Source organism: Lissotriton vulgaris, chromosome 2_1, assembly GCF_964263255.1.
Source record: "Lissotriton vulgaris chromosome 2_1, aLisVul1.2, whole genome shotgun sequence".
In the NCBI taxonomy this organism is placed as follows: domain Eukaryota; kingdom Metazoa; phylum Chordata; class Amphibia; order Caudata; family Salamandridae; genus Lissotriton; species Lissotriton vulgaris.
In genome coordinates, this window is record NC_141687.1 from 1,787,481,761 (window position 1) to 1,787,499,688 (window position 17,928).

The following is a 17,928-nucleotide window of genomic DNA, read 5'->3' on the forward strand; positions in this document are numbered from 1 at the left end:
TTGGTTCTCCCCACTGCATAAATGTGTCTAGCACATCTCTTGTACTATATCTTCTACCCTTCGAAATCCATCTGAGAGCCGTGGAATCTAAAACTCCCCGTTCCTCAGTACTCGGAAGCTGACTCCGTCTCTGTACAGAGTCAGGAGTAGGAGTCTTAATCAAAGTTTTATATATAGGAGACAGCATATTAGTAACCGAATCAGTGATTCTTCGACGAACAGAAAGTGGAGTTAGTACACTCGCAGACATAGAAAATGCAGTGGAGGTAGGAATAGATGAGGAAGCAGTAGGAGTATCGAGGAAAATAGTTTCTGGAGCAGTAGGTACAGAGGTAGGTATAGGGGTTGGCAGTGTAGGAAGAGGAGGAGCTGTAGGAACATTCACATTCATCACAGGAAGTACAGGAACTTGATTCTGAGGGATAAGAGCAGGAGCACCAGGTTGTCCAGCAACCGGCAATTGAACATTCGGGACGAGTGGAGTCGTAGCACCTTGTGCATACGGTGGAGGTGACCGTAACAGATAAGATAGCAGAGGATCGTTTTCGGAGTCCTCCAGTATCTTAGCCATTTTCGATGGCAAGGCAGGATAGCACTTGTCAATCGCTAAGTTATGCTCTCTAATGGCTACATCTATGACCTTCTCACACTCGTTAGCCTGCAACTGTTTAGTCGCTTGCTCTAGAGTTAACTCTTCTTGTTCTTTCTGCTCTTTCTTCAACCTTCTCATTTCTCTCTGTTTGGATTCTTTCCGCCAATAACGGAAGGAATCAAACATTGCCGGCCGGGCTTTCTTCTTGAACAATTTCGCTTCTAAGTTATCGAGAATCTCTTGCTCAAAACTACCATGCAGTGGCCAACTAAGGACACCATCCTTCTTACAATAGCGGACCCATATCTCATTATAAGTTATAGGACCCACGCCATACTTACAATATAAATCATATAGGGGAGTCCCAATCGGAGGAACCAGACAAGAGTCCTCCAATCGTGAGTCACTGTTGCAACTAAAACAAGACAACATTTTCCGACTTACCATTTTCAGTCCGGAACACAAAACAAACAAAACACGGAACAAATATGTGCACTCGAACCAAGAACTTAGGCCTACCAAAACGAACTGATGTATCGATACCCAAAACTAAACCAAATAGATTATCGTAACTAGAACAACCAGTGATAATTTGACAAAACCAAACCAAACCAAGAACCGATCAAGGATTTTTAACAATCCTCACAAAAGTAACCAGCTAGCTATCACTAAATACTTAACTGAGTCACTGAAGACGTCACCAAGGAGAAACCCGTCACGTTTCGCCGTACTAAGGACTGCACCACTTCGGGTCCAAGACAGGGCGACGGTCAAGGCAACGGCCCACTGCAGCCGTCCTGAACGGGAAACCCTCGTGGAAGAGAACTTCGGGCCACTTTTGCGATATGCCGGGATCGATGAAGTGGGGCGCCTCCCTCAGGAATCTTCACACGAAGCTTCTCGAACTCTTCAGGCTTTTGGACCGGTACCGAATGACGTCGCCCTACGTTGGGCGCCAATTGGAGTTCTGGACTTTTTGGTTCCGTCCAGAGGTGTCAGGGTACAACACCCGAAGACCCCGGAGTTCCACCTGCCTTGGTGCACAAATGAACAGAAACACGGGCTTCTCGATGGTGGCGTCAAAGACCAAAGGTTTATTACTGCAGGGACACAGAAGTCACAGAATCTACACACGGGCAGAGACTAGGAGCCTGTTCGATTTGTACAAAGTGGGTTGCTCCTTATATACGGTTTTTTATGCTAGGGGCAAATTCTTTACATGTAATACATTCCCAAAACCTTTGTGTCTAAAACAATAAATATTTGGTGTTACACAGGAACCGTCGATAATATCTGAGGCCAAACATTGCGAAGAGAGGGGTTCCCACTAGTTTGTCACAATTCCCTGTCAATATTGCATTCAGGACCCGGACCGCCTCATCGTAAAGTTCGTTACCTCCCCCTAATAAAGATTCAGAAAGAAAGAAACAGAGCCAGGTGTGGAAGATAGAAAAGTGGGATAAGGGATGTTTGTGGGTTGTAAATGGGCAAGGCTACCGGCTTCGGCCGCCTAATCATGATCAGGTACAATGGACACGAAGACCAGTTTGGCAGGACTGGCCTCGGGCAGAGGAGGCAGCCTTTGTCGAGTCATGCAGCTACAGCGTGATCTGGTTTAAGGTGCACGTGTTATGTAAGAGGTGAATCTCCGGCTAAGGCTACGTGTCCTTAATCAAAGTGGAGTGAATGAAGTGATCAGAGGCTATTGCATATGTGAGGGCAAGGAAACACAAAATGGCGGCCATGATCTAAGATGGATGCCGTGGGTATATCAGAAATATGTCAATGGAAGGAGTGCTCTTGCTCGTAGCGTAGCGAAAACACTAGGATATACTAAATGGATCATTTGCGGTTCACTGATACCAATATTATGTATTTCCGACAAACTTGAAAACACGGGTTCAAGTCGTCACGGAACCGTCACGGAACCTCAGGACCCCCTGGAAGGAGTGAGCCCACTTTGCCCTTTGCCCATGCCACAAAACGGTGCAGTGTGCTGATCTTTGTAGCACACTATGTACTGCACTAAAGAGCAGAGTGATGTGCTTGCGGTTATTTGATTAGGGTAAAATGAAGGTTTGAGAAGTCTTCCGAATGGTATCATTGCGGAAGTAGATAGCGAGAAAAATAATGGAAAAGAACGAGTTTACTTGAATGCCGCTTCGTTATCAATACTCTTTCAGTGACACGGCATCCACATGTAGATGTCTAGCCACATTCTGGCTTTACAACGGAACGGATCAATAGATTAGTGGTTTCTCAGTTACATGTGGTTGCAGAAAATGAAGAATGTTTATACAATGTGCTTGAGCTTCCAATAGATAAATGTCCAAGACAGGAACGAGAATGACTCAGGGCAGAACTAGGATAGACGTGGTATGTTATCTTATTGCTCAAAAGCAAACAAAATGAAAGATAGCTTTAATCTCCATAGCACACCTTGACCAATGACAAACAAATGTTGGAGGAGAGCATGTAAGGGTGAGGAAGCAGCGCACATATTCTCAGTTGTACATGCACTAGAAGGCATTAGCACAGACGAAATAGGAACAGGTTTTGTAGGTTTTATTAAATTAGCACAGTTAATTTAAACCATTGCAATAGAGTGTCATCATAGAGCAGTTACCACGTTAAAAGCAAAAACTAAGAAACCATCAAGTTCAAAGTTCATATACATATAACTAACAAGACAATCTTGTAGTTACCATTATAATCACGTAACAGGTTTCCAGAGCCAAGAATAAAATTAATTAGTACAGGAATACTAGGACAGGGGGCGCAAAAAGTCAGTGATAAGTTTTTGGTGGGGAGGAACTGGAAGGGCAGGGGCCAAAGAAGGTTAAAAGAGATTGTCCAGGAGTCTTACCTATTTTCCAGTCCTTACAAGCACTTGAGTGTCTAAGGAAGTAAAGCAAAGGGCCGATGCCTCCCAACATGTTCTGATGCCCCATTTTAAATATAAGGGTTTTAAAAGTAGTCTTCTGGGAGCGTCAATGGCGGGACAACAACACAGAATATGCAACAATGATTCAGACCTGTAGTTGCATAGTCTGCAGGCCCCCTCCTCACTTGTTGGAGCCCATTGGTTGAGGCAGTGGAGCGCCTTCTATCGGCCTTCTGTGTTGAGTATGAAATGAGACGTAGAGCAGAGCTATCACCCTTCTGTGTTGAGTATGAAATGAGACGCAGAGCTATCAGCCTTCTGTGTTGATCATGAAATGAGACATAGAGCAGAGCTATCAGCCTTCTGTGTTGAGTATGAAATGAGATGCAGAGCTATCAGCCTTCTGTGTTGAGTGTGAAATGAGATGTAGAGCAGATCTATCAGCCTTCTGTGTTGAGTATGAAATGAGACGTAGAGCAGGGCTATCAGCCTTCTGTGTTGAGTATGAAATGGGACGTACATCAGGGCTATCAGCCTTCTGTGTTGAGTGTGAAATGGGACGTAGAGCAGGGCTAGCAGCCTTCTGTGTTGAGTGTGAAATGGGATGTACAGCAGTGCTATCAGACTTCTGTGGTGAGTGTGAAATAGGACGTAGAGCAGGGCTATTAGCCTTCTGTGTTGAGTAGGAAATGAAACGTAGAGCAGGACTATCAGCCTTCTGTGTTGAGTGTGAAATGGGACGTAGAGGAGGGCTATCAGCCTTCTGTGTTGAGTGTGAAATGGGACGTACAGCAGGGCTATCAGCCTTCTGTGTTGCGTGTGAAATGGGACATAGGGGAGGGCTAGCAGACTTCAGTGTTGAGTGTGAAATGGAATATAGAGGAGGGCTATCAGCCTTCTGTGTTGCGGGTGAAATGGGACATAGAGGAGGGCTATCAGCCTTCTGTGTTGAGTATGAAATGGGACGTACATCAGGGCTATCAGCCTTCTGTGTTGAGTGTGAAATGGGACGTAGAGCAGGGCTAGCAGCCTTCTGTGTTGAGTATGAAATGGGACGTACATCAGGGCTATCAGCCTTCTGAGTTGAGTGTGAAATGGACTTAGAGCAGGGCTAGCAGCCTTCTGTGTTGAGTGTGAAATGGGATGTACAGCAGTGCTATCAGACTTCTGTGGTGAGTGTGAAATAGGACGTACAGCAGGGCTATTAGCCTTCTGTGTTGAGTAGGAAATGAAACGTAGAGCAGGACTATCAGCCTTCTGTGTTGAGTGTGAAATGGGACGTAGAGGAGGGCTATCAGCCTTCTGTGTTGAGTGTGAAATGGGACGTACAGCAGGGCTATCAGCCTACTGTGTTGAGTGTGAAATGGGGCATACAGCAGGGCTATCCGTCTTCTGTGTTGAGTGTGAAATGGGACATAGAGGAGGGCTATCAGCCTTCTGTGTTGCGGGTGAAATGGGACGTGCAGCAGGGTTAGGAGCCTTCTATGCTCTCTGAAATGGACGTTCTTCAGACCTTGTCCAAATTGAGGCCTAAGTTGCCAAGCACCTTCATATTCTGGTCGGAGGTAGGCATGGGCGGAAAATCCGTTCCGCTCGCGGATTTTGCGGATTTTCGGGAAATCCGCAATCCGCGAGATTTGCGAATTTCCTGCAAAATCCGCAAATCCGCGAGCAGCGGATTTTGCTCGCACTGCTCGCACTGTTCGCGTGAGTTCGCGCCCCGCGAATAAGTGCGAAATTGCAGAAATACGATCTAAGCAAAACTGAAAGTAACTACTTACCAGGTTCAAAAGTTCAGGCACATCATTAGTAGTCATTTCCTGTAGTGCTTCCTGAGGGGCCCCTCCAGAGTTCAGTTGCCAGTTGAAACTATTATGTGACCCTGCTCTGAACCTCAGAATAGTTACACATATGCCACAAAGGTCATGAATTACAGCTAAGGGAGACAAGCAGGAGCCAGGCTGGAAGTTAAAATCCATTAATCAGCCCCTAATTCATTATTGTCAGTTGGGGCAGGGCAGGTGTTGTAACTAATTTTGCAACAATGAAAGCACTTAGCAAGTGCAAAAGATCACTAATCAGGGCGCACTAAGGAAGCAGGTGCCAGCTAAAAAAATATTCTGTGACACATTAATCAGCCCCAAATTAATTCAGGTCACTTGAGGCAGGGAAGGTGTGCTTTGCTTTGCCGAAAATAATGTACACTGGACAACCAGAGGGTGTGGTGATGAAACAGAGGGTGGCATGGGTGGGCCAGAGGGTGGCATGAGTAGTCAGAGAGTGGCAGTGGTGACAGAGAGTGGCAGTGATGAAGAAGAGTGTCCCAAACAGGTTGGACACGTAGAAACAACAAGTTCGCAAAACTTGCGACCCGACAGGTAAGTTCGCAAATTGCGAAATTGTAAAAACCCTCGCGAACTGGCAGAAACACGGGCGAACACAAAAAAAAAAAAAAATCCGCAAATTCGCGGGAATTCGCGGATTTTGCGGATTGCGAGTTCGCAAATCCGCAAATTCGCGGATTGCCAATCCGCAAAATCCGCTCATGCCTAGTCGGAGGTAATACAGCGCACCATCTGGCGCAATGGGGAATCAAGTGTTACACTGAACCAGTCAGTTAAGAAGCGTAATTACTCTATCCAGAAGCTATTAAGGTACACTCCCATTACATTCATAAGACATGGCTTGTAATGGAATTGGTAACATACTGGACGGACGCAGGGTGTGGAGAGGGGCACAAAACCTGGGTCCTTGACTGTGAAGGTTCATAAGTGGAGCAACTGGATGGAGGGGGGGGTTAAAGCCCCCCTGCTGCATGCCTCTCCCTCCTTCTTGGGTGCCTCTCCTTCATTGCTGGGCTTCCTTTTGACATGCCCACATTGATGGCTCCTCTGCAGCCTGCTATGAGCCTACATTGAGCAGGGCTATCAGTCTTCTGTGCTGAAAGTGGAATGGGACATGCAGAAGGACTATCAGCCTTTTGTGCAGAGAGAGAAATGAGACATACAGCAGGGGCATGAACCTTGTGTGCGCTCTAAAATGGATGTGTGCTCTGTTTATGATAAGGGAGCAGGGATAGGACCGCTCGGTGTTTAGATGGGAATATGACATTAGGGAGGGATATGACAAGAAAGGGGGCATTAAGTAGTGTTCTGAGCCTTGTGTTATGAATATGGAATGTGATGTTGAGTAGGGATATGAGCAGAAATGTGACATTGAGCAGGGCTATGAGCCTTGTGTGATGAGTATGGAATGTTATGTTATGTTATGTTATGTTAATATTTTATTAAGCGCAAACACCTGCCCCAGCAGCGAGGCGTTGCGGTGCTGAACCATAACAGAAACCTGAAGGGAGGGGGAGGAGGGAGAGGAACTACAGGAAGATTATGTTAGGGAGAACAGAAAAGTTTTAATCGCCTTGCGAAAGGCCAACAAGTTGGTCATAGAGCGAATGTGGGGAGGCAGAGAATTCCAAAGCTTCGCCCCTAAAACTCTGAAAGAACGGCCACCCATTCTGCTTAGCCTAGTACGAGGGACTACCACCAAGTGTTGTCCTAAGGAGCGTAGGGCACGCTGGGGGGTGTAAGGCACTAGGAGTGGGCGTAGGAGCCCGGGACAGTCAGATCTAAGAATTTTAAAAGCAGTGGTGAGAGCCTTGAATTGAACACGGGCTTCAATACGTAGCCAGTGTAGCTTCTAGATGGTATTTCTGGCAGAGCATCTGCGAGGGAGGCCTACGACAGCCCTGGCTGCAGAGTTTTGTATCCGTTGCAGCTGAGCCAACTCTGCTTTGTTGATGCCTAGGAATAGAACATTGCAAACAAAATAGGTGATGGACCGAATGTGGATCAATGTCACACATTCAACCCAGTCCAAAGATCTGGGCCAAAATCCATCGTTTTTTTGCACTCCACACCACCCTGGGTTAGACAATGGCGATATGCAAATCAGCTCTGACCCTGTGCCCCATGGGAACAGTCCAGTACGAACTACAAAAGCCATGTCCTTCCCAGAACGGAATCAAGCATCCGAGGACCGGACCGGTTTCGAGGTAACACCTCTCATCAGCCCGGCTTGCTTGACTCCAAGCATAGAACATTGGCATAATCCAGTCGACATTGAGGAGGGATACAAGTCTTGTGTGATGAGTATGGAATAGGATGTTGAGCAAGGATATCTGCCTTCTGTAATGAATATGGAAATGGACAATGAGCAGGTATATGAACTGTGTGTGGTGAGTATGGAATTGATGTTGAGTAGGGATCTAAGCCTTCTGTGATGAGCATGGAATGGGATGTTGAGCACGGATATTTGCCTTCTGTGATGAGTATGGAATTGGACATTGATCAGGTATATGAACTTTGTGTGATGAGTATGGAATTGATGTTGAGCAGGGATATAAGCCTTCTGTTATGAGTATGGAATGAAATGTTGAGCACGGCTATATGCCTTCTGTGATGAGTATGGAATGGGATGTTGAGCAGGGATACAAGCCTTTTGAGGTAAGTATGGAATGGGATGTTGAGCACAGATATATGCCTTCTGTAACGAGTATGGAATTGGACATTAAGCAGGTATATGAACCTTGTGTGGTGAGTATAGAATTGATGTTGAGCTGGGATATAAGCCTTCTGCGATGAGTGTGGATTAGATGTTGAGCACGGATATATGCCTTCTGTGATGAGTATGGAATGGGATGCTGAGCAGGTATATGAGCCTTGTGTGATTAGTATAGATTGGGACATTGAGCAGGGACACAAGCCTTTTGTGATGTGTATTGACTGGGATGTTGAGCAGGATATGAGCCTCATGTGATGAGCAAGGAATGAGACATTGAGCAGGGATATGAGCCTTGTGTGTTGAGTATGAAATGGGATGTTGAGCAGGGATTTAAGTCATCTGTGATGTGTATGGAATAGGACATTGACCAGGGATATGAGTAAACATGAGACAATGAGCAGGGTTATGAGCCTTCTTCATTGACTCTGAAATAGAATAACTGAGGCACAAGCCTAGAGCCACCTGGTTGAAGCACGCATGCAGTATTTTGCATTAGGGAAGGTCTGATTATTCTTTCTTTTGTTCTTTGAAATTATAGTTATTGCTCTAATTTATCAGACAAATTCAGAAAAATATGGCCCCTATTTCTCTGTTATAGGAATTATACATATTACATTTTCGCATATTTTCTCTGTTTTCCATTTTTGTACCCTCGACCTGTAAATTTATAATCATTCCTTTAAAACATCAGTGGCAGAATATACGGTCCTGTTGTGCATTCTGTTTCACCTTGCATCGGTTAATAAAACTATAAAATCCTGGGGCCTCATTTATGAAAAGTGACGCATCGCTGCGTGAAAACAGCGATGCGTCACTTTTCACTGCGCACTCCTTGCGACACCAATGATGCGTCATATTTAATGTATGACGCATCATGTCGCAAGGACTTACATATACGTCAGTATTTCTGACGTATCTGTAAGCGCAAAAGTGATGCATTGCTGGAGTGTGTCACAAAAGTGACGCAACTCCAGCAATGCGTCCTTTCACATGGGGAAAGCCCCATGTGAAAGGGCTTGCGTCAGTCTTACACCTGCTGTGAGGCAGGCGCAAGATTTTGACGCAACAGCATCCTAAAAGTGACGCAGTGAAATCTCATAGATTTCACTGCGTCACTATTACGAGGCTTTTTGCGGGGAACGCCCCCTCTGCATACATTATACCTGACGCAGGTATAATGTGGCGCAGGGGTTTAAAAAGTGACGTATCTACCTAGATGCGTCACTTTTTAAATATGGCGCAACAAGGTGCATTTTTTACACCACTGGTGCGTCACAAAAAGTGACGCACCGGCGGCGCAAAACTGACGCAAGGCCTCATAAATAAGGGCCCTGCTTTTCGCAAAGATTCTCTCGAAAATAGATTTTTTACATTCCAACCTATTAACCATCTAGCAGTAATAACATTGTTATTCACGGAATCATTTGATGTACATGTTTATCAACATTTTAACATCCTCTTGACTTCAACATGAAACATTTTTCTTTCCCAGGTAACTTGGTGCGATCATTAACGGACGACAACGTAGTACGCACGGTGATTGAATTTTTAACCTACTTACATCTCAAAGGTGAGAAAATTCTGTTTTAAACGTTTCTGTTGCATGTGGATTTAATTAACTTTTAAGAGTGAACCTGTGTAAAGAATGTCTATTTCACCGCCCTTTTCAACGTTTTGCCCAAACAACTATTCCCTTGTTTGATCCTCTAGAAAATTTAGATGTAGTAGGATCTTTAGATCCTAGTGGGGGCAAATGATATAAAACCCAAGCTATGCTGAAGTGATGCCGTTCATGGAGATACGATGTGATTTGTCTACTATGGGAATTATCTCCTGTGTTTGGACCAGAAGCCTCTCTTCCGGTCATCTGCCATACTTGTCCATATATGGGAGTCCAAAACAGTACTATGAAAAGAAATGTTTAGACTATTGCATATGGGATCTGTTCTTAGCCCAAACACACATCCATGTTCACTTAACATAATATGAGCCCATTATACTTTTATCGCTTACGTAAGCGTTATTGGCTTCCCCTGAGGAAATAAATGCGATTAATGACCCTTTCTGCATCGATGGGCCTAAGCTACAGCCAGAAAAGCTAAAAAATGAGAATATAAACAAACCTTTTCCAACTTTTTGAGGCTGATTGGGCGTCCCTCTCAGCAAATCAAGTTAAGGAGCCTAGTCAGCCTTCTATTAATCAGCAGGTGCTCCAGAAGAGGCTGAGGGACTTCCATGAGAGAGAGGAATCATTTTTTTCAACCCTTATTCTAGTTTCAGAATGTTTTATTGTATCAAGAAGTAAAGCAAAATTAAACAATAGGAGAATTGGCAAGAAGAATTATTACAAAGAGCCTGTAAAATACAGTAACACAATTTGAGAAAACAATCTATACATTGAGTAGCAATAAAATGCAAAGTGCTAAGATAGATTGCAAATAGAAAAATATAAACCATTTATATGCTTTTAGAATAAAAAGAGGGAATGAAGGAGAGAAAAAGAGGAAGGACAGAAGTAGGAGCCTTAAATAAGATAACAGACAAAACAGATTTAACAACCAATAAAGATATAAAAATGGTGCATTATGAGCAATATATTACCAAATCTTTGTTAGAGGGTCTATACATATGTTTTGATAAAAAAGAGGTAAATGGCCTCCAGAGCAAATTTTTTCCAATCACTTCCTGTATAGAAGCCAATTATGTCCAGCCTAATCTGTGATTATGATATTTCGTATTCTGCCATCTTGCAAAAGTGATCTGCGTAGAACCTTTCCAATTTGAAATAATTATCTGTAATGCAATAGCAATGAGAAGCTCCATACTTTCCCAGTCATGGTATCAACTTTTCACACATTGAAGGATCCTCTCAGGGAGATGTTTATCATAGTAAGTTAAATAGTACATATATATGTATATATATATATATATATATATATATATATATATATATATATATATATATATATATATATATATATATATATATATATATATATATATATATATATATATATATATATATATATATATATATATATATATATATATATATATATATAATCCCAAACTTGTAGCCAAAACATTTGGCAGGAGGGCACTCCCAGCTTCATGTTATAAATAGAAGAAGGGGTTATTCCAGCCCAATCTCAATCTCTCTCTCTCTCTCTCTCTCTCTCTCTCTCTCTCTCTCTCTCTCTTTCTCTCTCTATATATATATATGTATATATATATATAATATATATATATATATATATATATATATATATATATATATATATATATATATATATATATATATATATATATATGTGTGTTACCACTGAATGCCGGTAGTACAGGGCTCTGACAACGCGGCGGTCCCTTCCAAAAAACCGGCGTTTTTTGTAAAATGCAGCAGCAAGCTTCCTGCAAACCTCCTGGGTTCAGAAAGGGTCGGTACACTCCGGGATGCTTCAAATTGGTTTATTAGCAACAAAGGTTACAAAGGCCGACGCGTTACGCCGTAAGGCTTGGTCACGGTGAAGTTTACACTTGATACTCCCCTTTACATACACCCAGTGATAAAAATAAACATAGGACTGGCAGGGTTACACAACCTGAGAATCGTCGCCATCTTGTAGTGGCTATTGTATCTCAATAGTTATACACCATTACTTTCCCAGTTACTGTGCAAAAGTATCGCCCGAGTGGGCTACAATTACTGTTCATGTTAGAAACTGTTGTCATGAATTATAAGTTATATATGAGTACTATTGAAATCTATTTTTCCAATATTTTGTTACAATAAATGCAAGATCTTGACAGATGGTTGCAATCGATTCATAGCCGTCACACATACTGCACAGTCCTAATGAGAAAATGATAAAGAAAAAGTGCTCACATACATTTGCAAAAGAATTAAAAACAAGTGAATATATTTTGCGATTAAAAACTATACATTTTCATCAATTATATACAAGGAGTTTCATATAGTTAGCCACTGGAGTTCAGGCCTACCGGTATTAGAGTTTCGAAGTCTATGATAAATTTGGACTCTAACACTCTTAACTGGTGTTCTCTGTCACCTCCCCTTAATTGAGGTTTGATCGCATCCAAGACAATAAATGCCAGCAATTTATCATTTCATCAAATGTTGCTGCCCATAAAACTTGAGGTACCGCACATCAGCAATTCAGCCTTTGATTCTTCAAAGGTGGCAACAGATTACAGCATCTTCCAATAGCCACAGGTTAGTATCCAGACGTGTTTCATGCTTCCATAGCCTTTGATCACTGGTATGGTTGGTAGGCGGAGCAATGCCCTTTGGCGCCGTATTTGCAGCGCTTTTGTGGTGAATCGCCGTGGTGGGCGTGGCAATGAAGCACTATGGTCTTTGTAGTGTTCGATAAAGCATAAGTTGCTACTCCGTGTCGTTAATGTTTTTAAACCTATAGTGGGTGGGATTGAAGGGAAAGCCGCCGTATTCCTGCCAATATTCCCTCTGAAGCACGGTCTTGCTGTCCCAATTGACGCCACTTGACACTCTGCATGGGCAGGAATACGGCGGCTTTCCCTTCAAGCCAACCCAATAAAAGGTTGAATTGCTGTAGTAATTCTTTATTTAGATATAAAAAACATATCTTTAAAAGATTGCAAAAATCACATTGTGTACAGTTTTATGAATAAAAGATGATAAAAGAATAAAATGTGACCGTAAGCATGCTAGTTAAAACCTTTCAATTTGTAAATTAACTCTCCCCGTTATTGCATGTTCTAATAAAGTACATGCTCATCTTGTCAATCAGCTATATGACCTCAGCAAAGTCCATTTTATCTAGGTTGCGGTAAGCGTGCTGAATGAATTTGGACAGTTTTATGTTTAAAACAATGTTATCTGAAGACAGAGCAGCGATAATGGCATGCCTGCAGGCCCGAATACCAAGCCTGTTCCATTCTGGCTTGAGCAGGCATCGGCGCTGGAAATTGAATGAGGGACAGATGCAGAACACGTGCAAGATTGTTTCTGTTGCTGACCCGCATCCTCTGCATGTTGTGTCTTCCTTCGCCAGGTGGGAAGATTTTGGAGAAAGCGCCAATCTCCCAATCTTAGGGCAATCAGACAGCGCTTTAGATAAAGTGAAAATGTTGTGGAGAGGTAGGCAGCAGGGGTCAATCATTTGTAGGAGTTAACTACCGCCCAGGAGTGACTGTGTTTCGTGACGAGAGCTTTGTCTGAAGCCAGAGATTTCAGTCTTATCAGAAGGCGCCCGAATGTTCCCCCTCGATTGGTCTTGTTGATTTCTTTCCATATTAGGGATTCTAGTGTGCCTAGTTCGGCCTGTCTTAATTTATGACATAGCTTAAGGTAAGTGCCAACGTTAGAGGCTTCATAGTTGGTTAATCCCCGCTCTAATCTAATCTGAGCCGGGGAAGCAACGCTCGGGTAAATGAAGTACCTTCCTGTAGATTTTAGTTGTATATTTGTTAAGGGCAGTATTCATTTTGCCTTTGAAGATCTCAATGCCATAAGAAAGTGTTGGCCCAGTTTTTGCTCTAAGGACTTCTAATAAAGGGGCAAAGATTGGGCCTGAGAGTTTCTTTGATAGCTTGGCTAAGGATACCACTAAGGCCGTAGTTTTAGCTGCGATCACACTGCTTTGCTTTGAGAAGCTGCCCCTTGCGTCCACATGGACGCCTAAATATTTGTATGATTGGCCAATCGAAATGCTTGTGTTGTTAATTGACCAACCGCCGCCGTTGTGGTGTTTCTTGCCAAATGGGACTATCAGGGTTTTCTCCATGTTAATTTCTAGCTGGTTGTCAGACGTGTATTGTGATAGTTCAGTAAGGAGCCTTTGTAACCCTACTCTAGTGAGGCTGAACAAGGCCAAATCGTCGGCGTATAAAAGGTTACATAATGCCGCACCTCCTATTTTTGGTGGATGGCTATTTACCTTGTCTAGAGTACTTAACAGGTCGACTATGAATAGGTTAAAGAGAAGAGGGGCCAGCACGCATCCCTGCTTGACACCGCGTGAGGTCATGATTTTTCGCGAGAGATGCGAGCCGGACCCTAGCTTCACTCGGACCCATGTGTCAGAGTAGAGTTGAATAAGTGGGTTCAATATTTCATTTGGAATGCCCCACTGAGTCAGTTTTTTCCAGAGGGCCGCCCTGGGCACTCTATCAAACGCTGTTTTAAAATCGGCAAAGCAGCAGAAGACCATCCTGTTTGTTGATAAAGCTTTGTCGATTATAGTGGAAACTGCCAGTAAATTTGTCATAGTTCCTGAATTGGCAACGAACCCTGTCCGGTTTAGAGGAATCAGATCGTGGTCCTTTACCCATTGCCTTAGATCCTCCAGAATTAGTCCTGAAAAATGTTTTGCCTCTATGTCCAGTAGGGCGATTAATCTGTAGTTGTTGGGCATAGCCCGTGATCCAGATTTGTGGATGGGATGAATTATTGTGCCCCGCCATGGGTCCGGGATTGTCAGTGTTCGCAGGGTGTAGTGAAAAAGATTTAATAACACCGTGAACCAAAAAGGGATATCCGATTTGAATAGCCGTTGTGGCAGGCCATTAGGGACTGGTGCTCCATTTTGTCTCCCTTTTGTCACTGCTTTGGCAACTCGTTCCTCAGTTAGTGCGTGTGCAGGGGTAAGTCCCTGATTTGTATCCAAGGAGGTGTTTAGTGATTCCTCATCTGCAGTCGCGCGTCCCATGGGTGGTCTGGAGCTGTCGTGGTTATCTTGTGCCTGGAAGTGATCTGTTAGATATGTTACCCATTCTGCTTCCTGGATATTTGCAGAGCCAGAGTTTGTTAGGTTTAGGTTGGTGCGGTTAACAAGGGACCAGAATTTCCTTGAGTTTTTTTGCTTGCTTTCCCACACCAATTTTATCCAGTATTTGTTTTCCTGAGCCTGTTTCTCTTGGGAGACTGCCCTCCTGAATGCTTTTTCGGCATGATGATATGTGGCAAGGAAGGCGCTGTTCCGCGGGAATTTTAAAATCAACCTCAGTGCGGTGTTCCTTGCTCTCTTTAGTGGTTTAATGGCGGCTGAGGTTGCGGCCCCTACTGGAGGCAAACGGTTTGAGCTCTGCGCAGTCACAGGATATGAATTGATCAGGTGGAAGCACAACTGCGACCATTTCCATATCGGGTTGGCTTCTTTATCAAGACTGCCTGTAATGTAGTCCTTGCTTGCTTTTAGAACACTCTGACTGTTGGTTTCATTCCATTGAAGGCGCTTGAGGTTTTCCGTGTAGATTCCCTTGTAGGTTGTGGGAGCCGCTTTATGGAGTTCCGGGTTTGCGGTGAGAGTGATGACCTGGGGCCTATGGTCGCTTTCAGACCGTGGGTGGATGCAAAAACAGTTCAGTTTAAACAGTAGTTCAGAATTGCAGATAGTGAAATCTAAGTAAGATTTTTTCTTCCATTCGACCAGGTCCAGTTTGGGGGTGAGTCGCTTGTTGTCCTTCCGTTCACTACCAGGTAGCCTGCGTTATAAAATCTCGTCACAGAGAGCTCACCTAATATGTTTGGGGCTTGCTTCGGGGGTTTGGATTGAGTCAAAGCCTCAATAATATCAGTCATGACCGGCCCTTCCGTGTCTGCTGCAATCCCCTGGAATAGATTTGTGTTGAAATCTCCCGTAAAGATGCGGTCCGAGTTGGGATATTCAGTAGCGATGTCGTTCATGATTTCGGACCTGGTGTTTTTTTTTTGTACGGGTGCTAGGAATAATGTACACATTGACAAGGAGAATTGGACGCTGTCTCCCACTGGGATTGATTTTGACCCCAAGTAACCAGTCTTCTTTGAGGGGGAATTGGTTGAGAGCGCCTTTTAGGTTATTTGTGATGTATGTGGACAAACCGCCTTTGGGGTGGCCAAATCGGTTGTCTCTGAGAGCTGATTTCGAGAACTCGATGTATCCTTCTATGGGACAGCCTTCTGTCGCCCAAGTTTCCTGTAGGGCGATTGCTGTATGTTTACACAGAAAAGCCATGGTGTCTTCGTTTGACGTTTTTTGGTGAAGTCCACTGATATTCCATGAGCACAGTGAGAATGGAGACTGTCCCTGCTTGATGTGTCTTTTGTGCCATGTATCCGCCGCTGAGAGGGGTTTTCTAGCGGAATTGTGTATTTCTGAAAGTATTTCCCCCGCTGGCGATCAGTTTGAATGTTTTGAGGACAGGATTGCTGGTAGCCACTCCCAGCTATAATTGGATTCTTCATTGACCCCGACTTTTTCGGGCCCTTTTGGTATGACATCGGCCCCTGAAGCATTTTTTAAGACCGAGTAGGGTCTTGCGCTTCCTGTTGTTTTAGATGTTGACACGTAGCCGGATGAAGTCGTCCTTGTTAACAGTGAGGTGGGATACCTGGGGTGGAATAAGGGTACACTCTAATTCCCCAGTTCCGCAGCGTCAGCTTCTGTTCAAGAAAAGCTCCTACCCAGCTAGCCGATGAGAAAGTCACCACAGTGACCTCAGAGGGTTGATTTCCTTGGGGGGAGAGGAATTCGATGGATTCAATATTGTTCGTGGCCAGTCCAGCTGGACCCGGAATTCCTTCTGCTAGTTTTAGCAGATTAGATCTTTTGTGAATGTCGTGCCGACCTTTTGATTTATATTCGGGGTCCAGTAGAATCTGATGGCAAGGTGGATCATTATTGGTTGGCTCCGGAACACCTGTAGGCTTAATCTTGGAATTTTTGACTGTCCTGTCTAGTTTGATTTCATATAACTGTTGTGACTGTCGTTGTAGAGCCCTCGTCAATTGTAAATTTTGACTGGTCGCAAGTTTAGGGTCGTTGCAGATGGTTTTGGAGTCATTGGTTCTTGTCTTTGCGTTTTCTTTTCCCGGGGAAGTGAGAGCCATCGGTGGACTGGGGTTTTCTGTTATCATCTCTGGTGTTATCTTAGGCCCTGTTGCACTTGCCGTATCTGAGCTCACCCTTAAGAGTTCTGTGTGATCCCTGCCCACGGCTCTTTCTGGGGTCATTGTTTGTTTGCTTCGGACCTTTGGGCTATTTGCAGATTCTTGGGTGGGTTTTTCCAGAGTAACTCCATTGAGGGTGGTTCTTTGCTCTGCGGCACTGTTTATGACGGGGGATCTTTTGTTTTCAACTTTTTTAAAGATAGGGAAGAGTTCCTGGTGGGCGATGTTGGAGTTTGTCTTTAGTTTATTTCTGGCTTTGCGCTTGCGTTTACGCTCTCTTTTGCTGCATGGTAAAACTGGCCCCGGGTGGGCCGCAGCTGTTAAGTCACTTTGAGAAATGGGGCTGTTTGTTTGCACAGGCTCGAGATGATCTTGCCTGGTAGTGGGTCCTGTTAGTGGCGAAGGGGGGCCGTTTTCTGCCGTCGAGTTTGGTTTTGACTGGACGCTCTGAGTGTGACCGTTCAGCTTCATTTGGCCAGTGGTTGTTCCTGTGTTTGGAGCCTCACCTTCTTTTAGGTTTGTGTTCTGCTTAGAACACTATTATATCTAGAAATTACTCTTAAAGAAGATCAAGAGCTAAGATGAAGAGTAATGATGAGAGAGGACAACCTTGTTTTGTACCTCTTTTAAAATCGAAGTTTGCTGATGGCAGATCATTGCCAAAGACTGGTGACTGGTGTTTTTGGTGTCCATCAAAGAAGGCTAATATATTTGAAGATATCAGGGCCAAATCCCTGCCATTGTAACACGTTATTCATGTAACTGCAGTCCACTTGTTCAAATGTATTTTCAACATTAAGTGAACTAGTGTAACTGCTGCAGCAATTGGTAAGGAACTACGTGATGTACCATATATTCAGAAAGGTTCCAAAATTATCTGTAATGTACCTGCCTTTAATGAAGCCAGACAGAGCTAGGCCTATTAAATCTGGGATGAATTGATTGAGTCTGAGGGCTAATACT

The 17,928-nt window shown here is 43.8% G+C and overlaps 1 protein-coding gene across 2 annotated transcripts in view; it reads left to right on the forward strand.

Annotated features, from left to right (window-relative positions):
- Positions 1-17,928, forward strand: part of LOC147733276 (galanin peptides-like) — a 244,358-nt gene that overhangs the window by 190,012 nt on the left and 36,418 nt on the right. For both annotated transcript variants that reach the window (XM_086958945.1, XM_086958944.1), the window contains one exon: positions 9,529-9,606. In XM_086958945.1, coding sequence (XP_086815071.1) covers positions 9,529-9,606 — 78 coding nt within the window. The remainder of the gene's footprint in view (positions 1-9,528; positions 9,607-17,928) is intronic.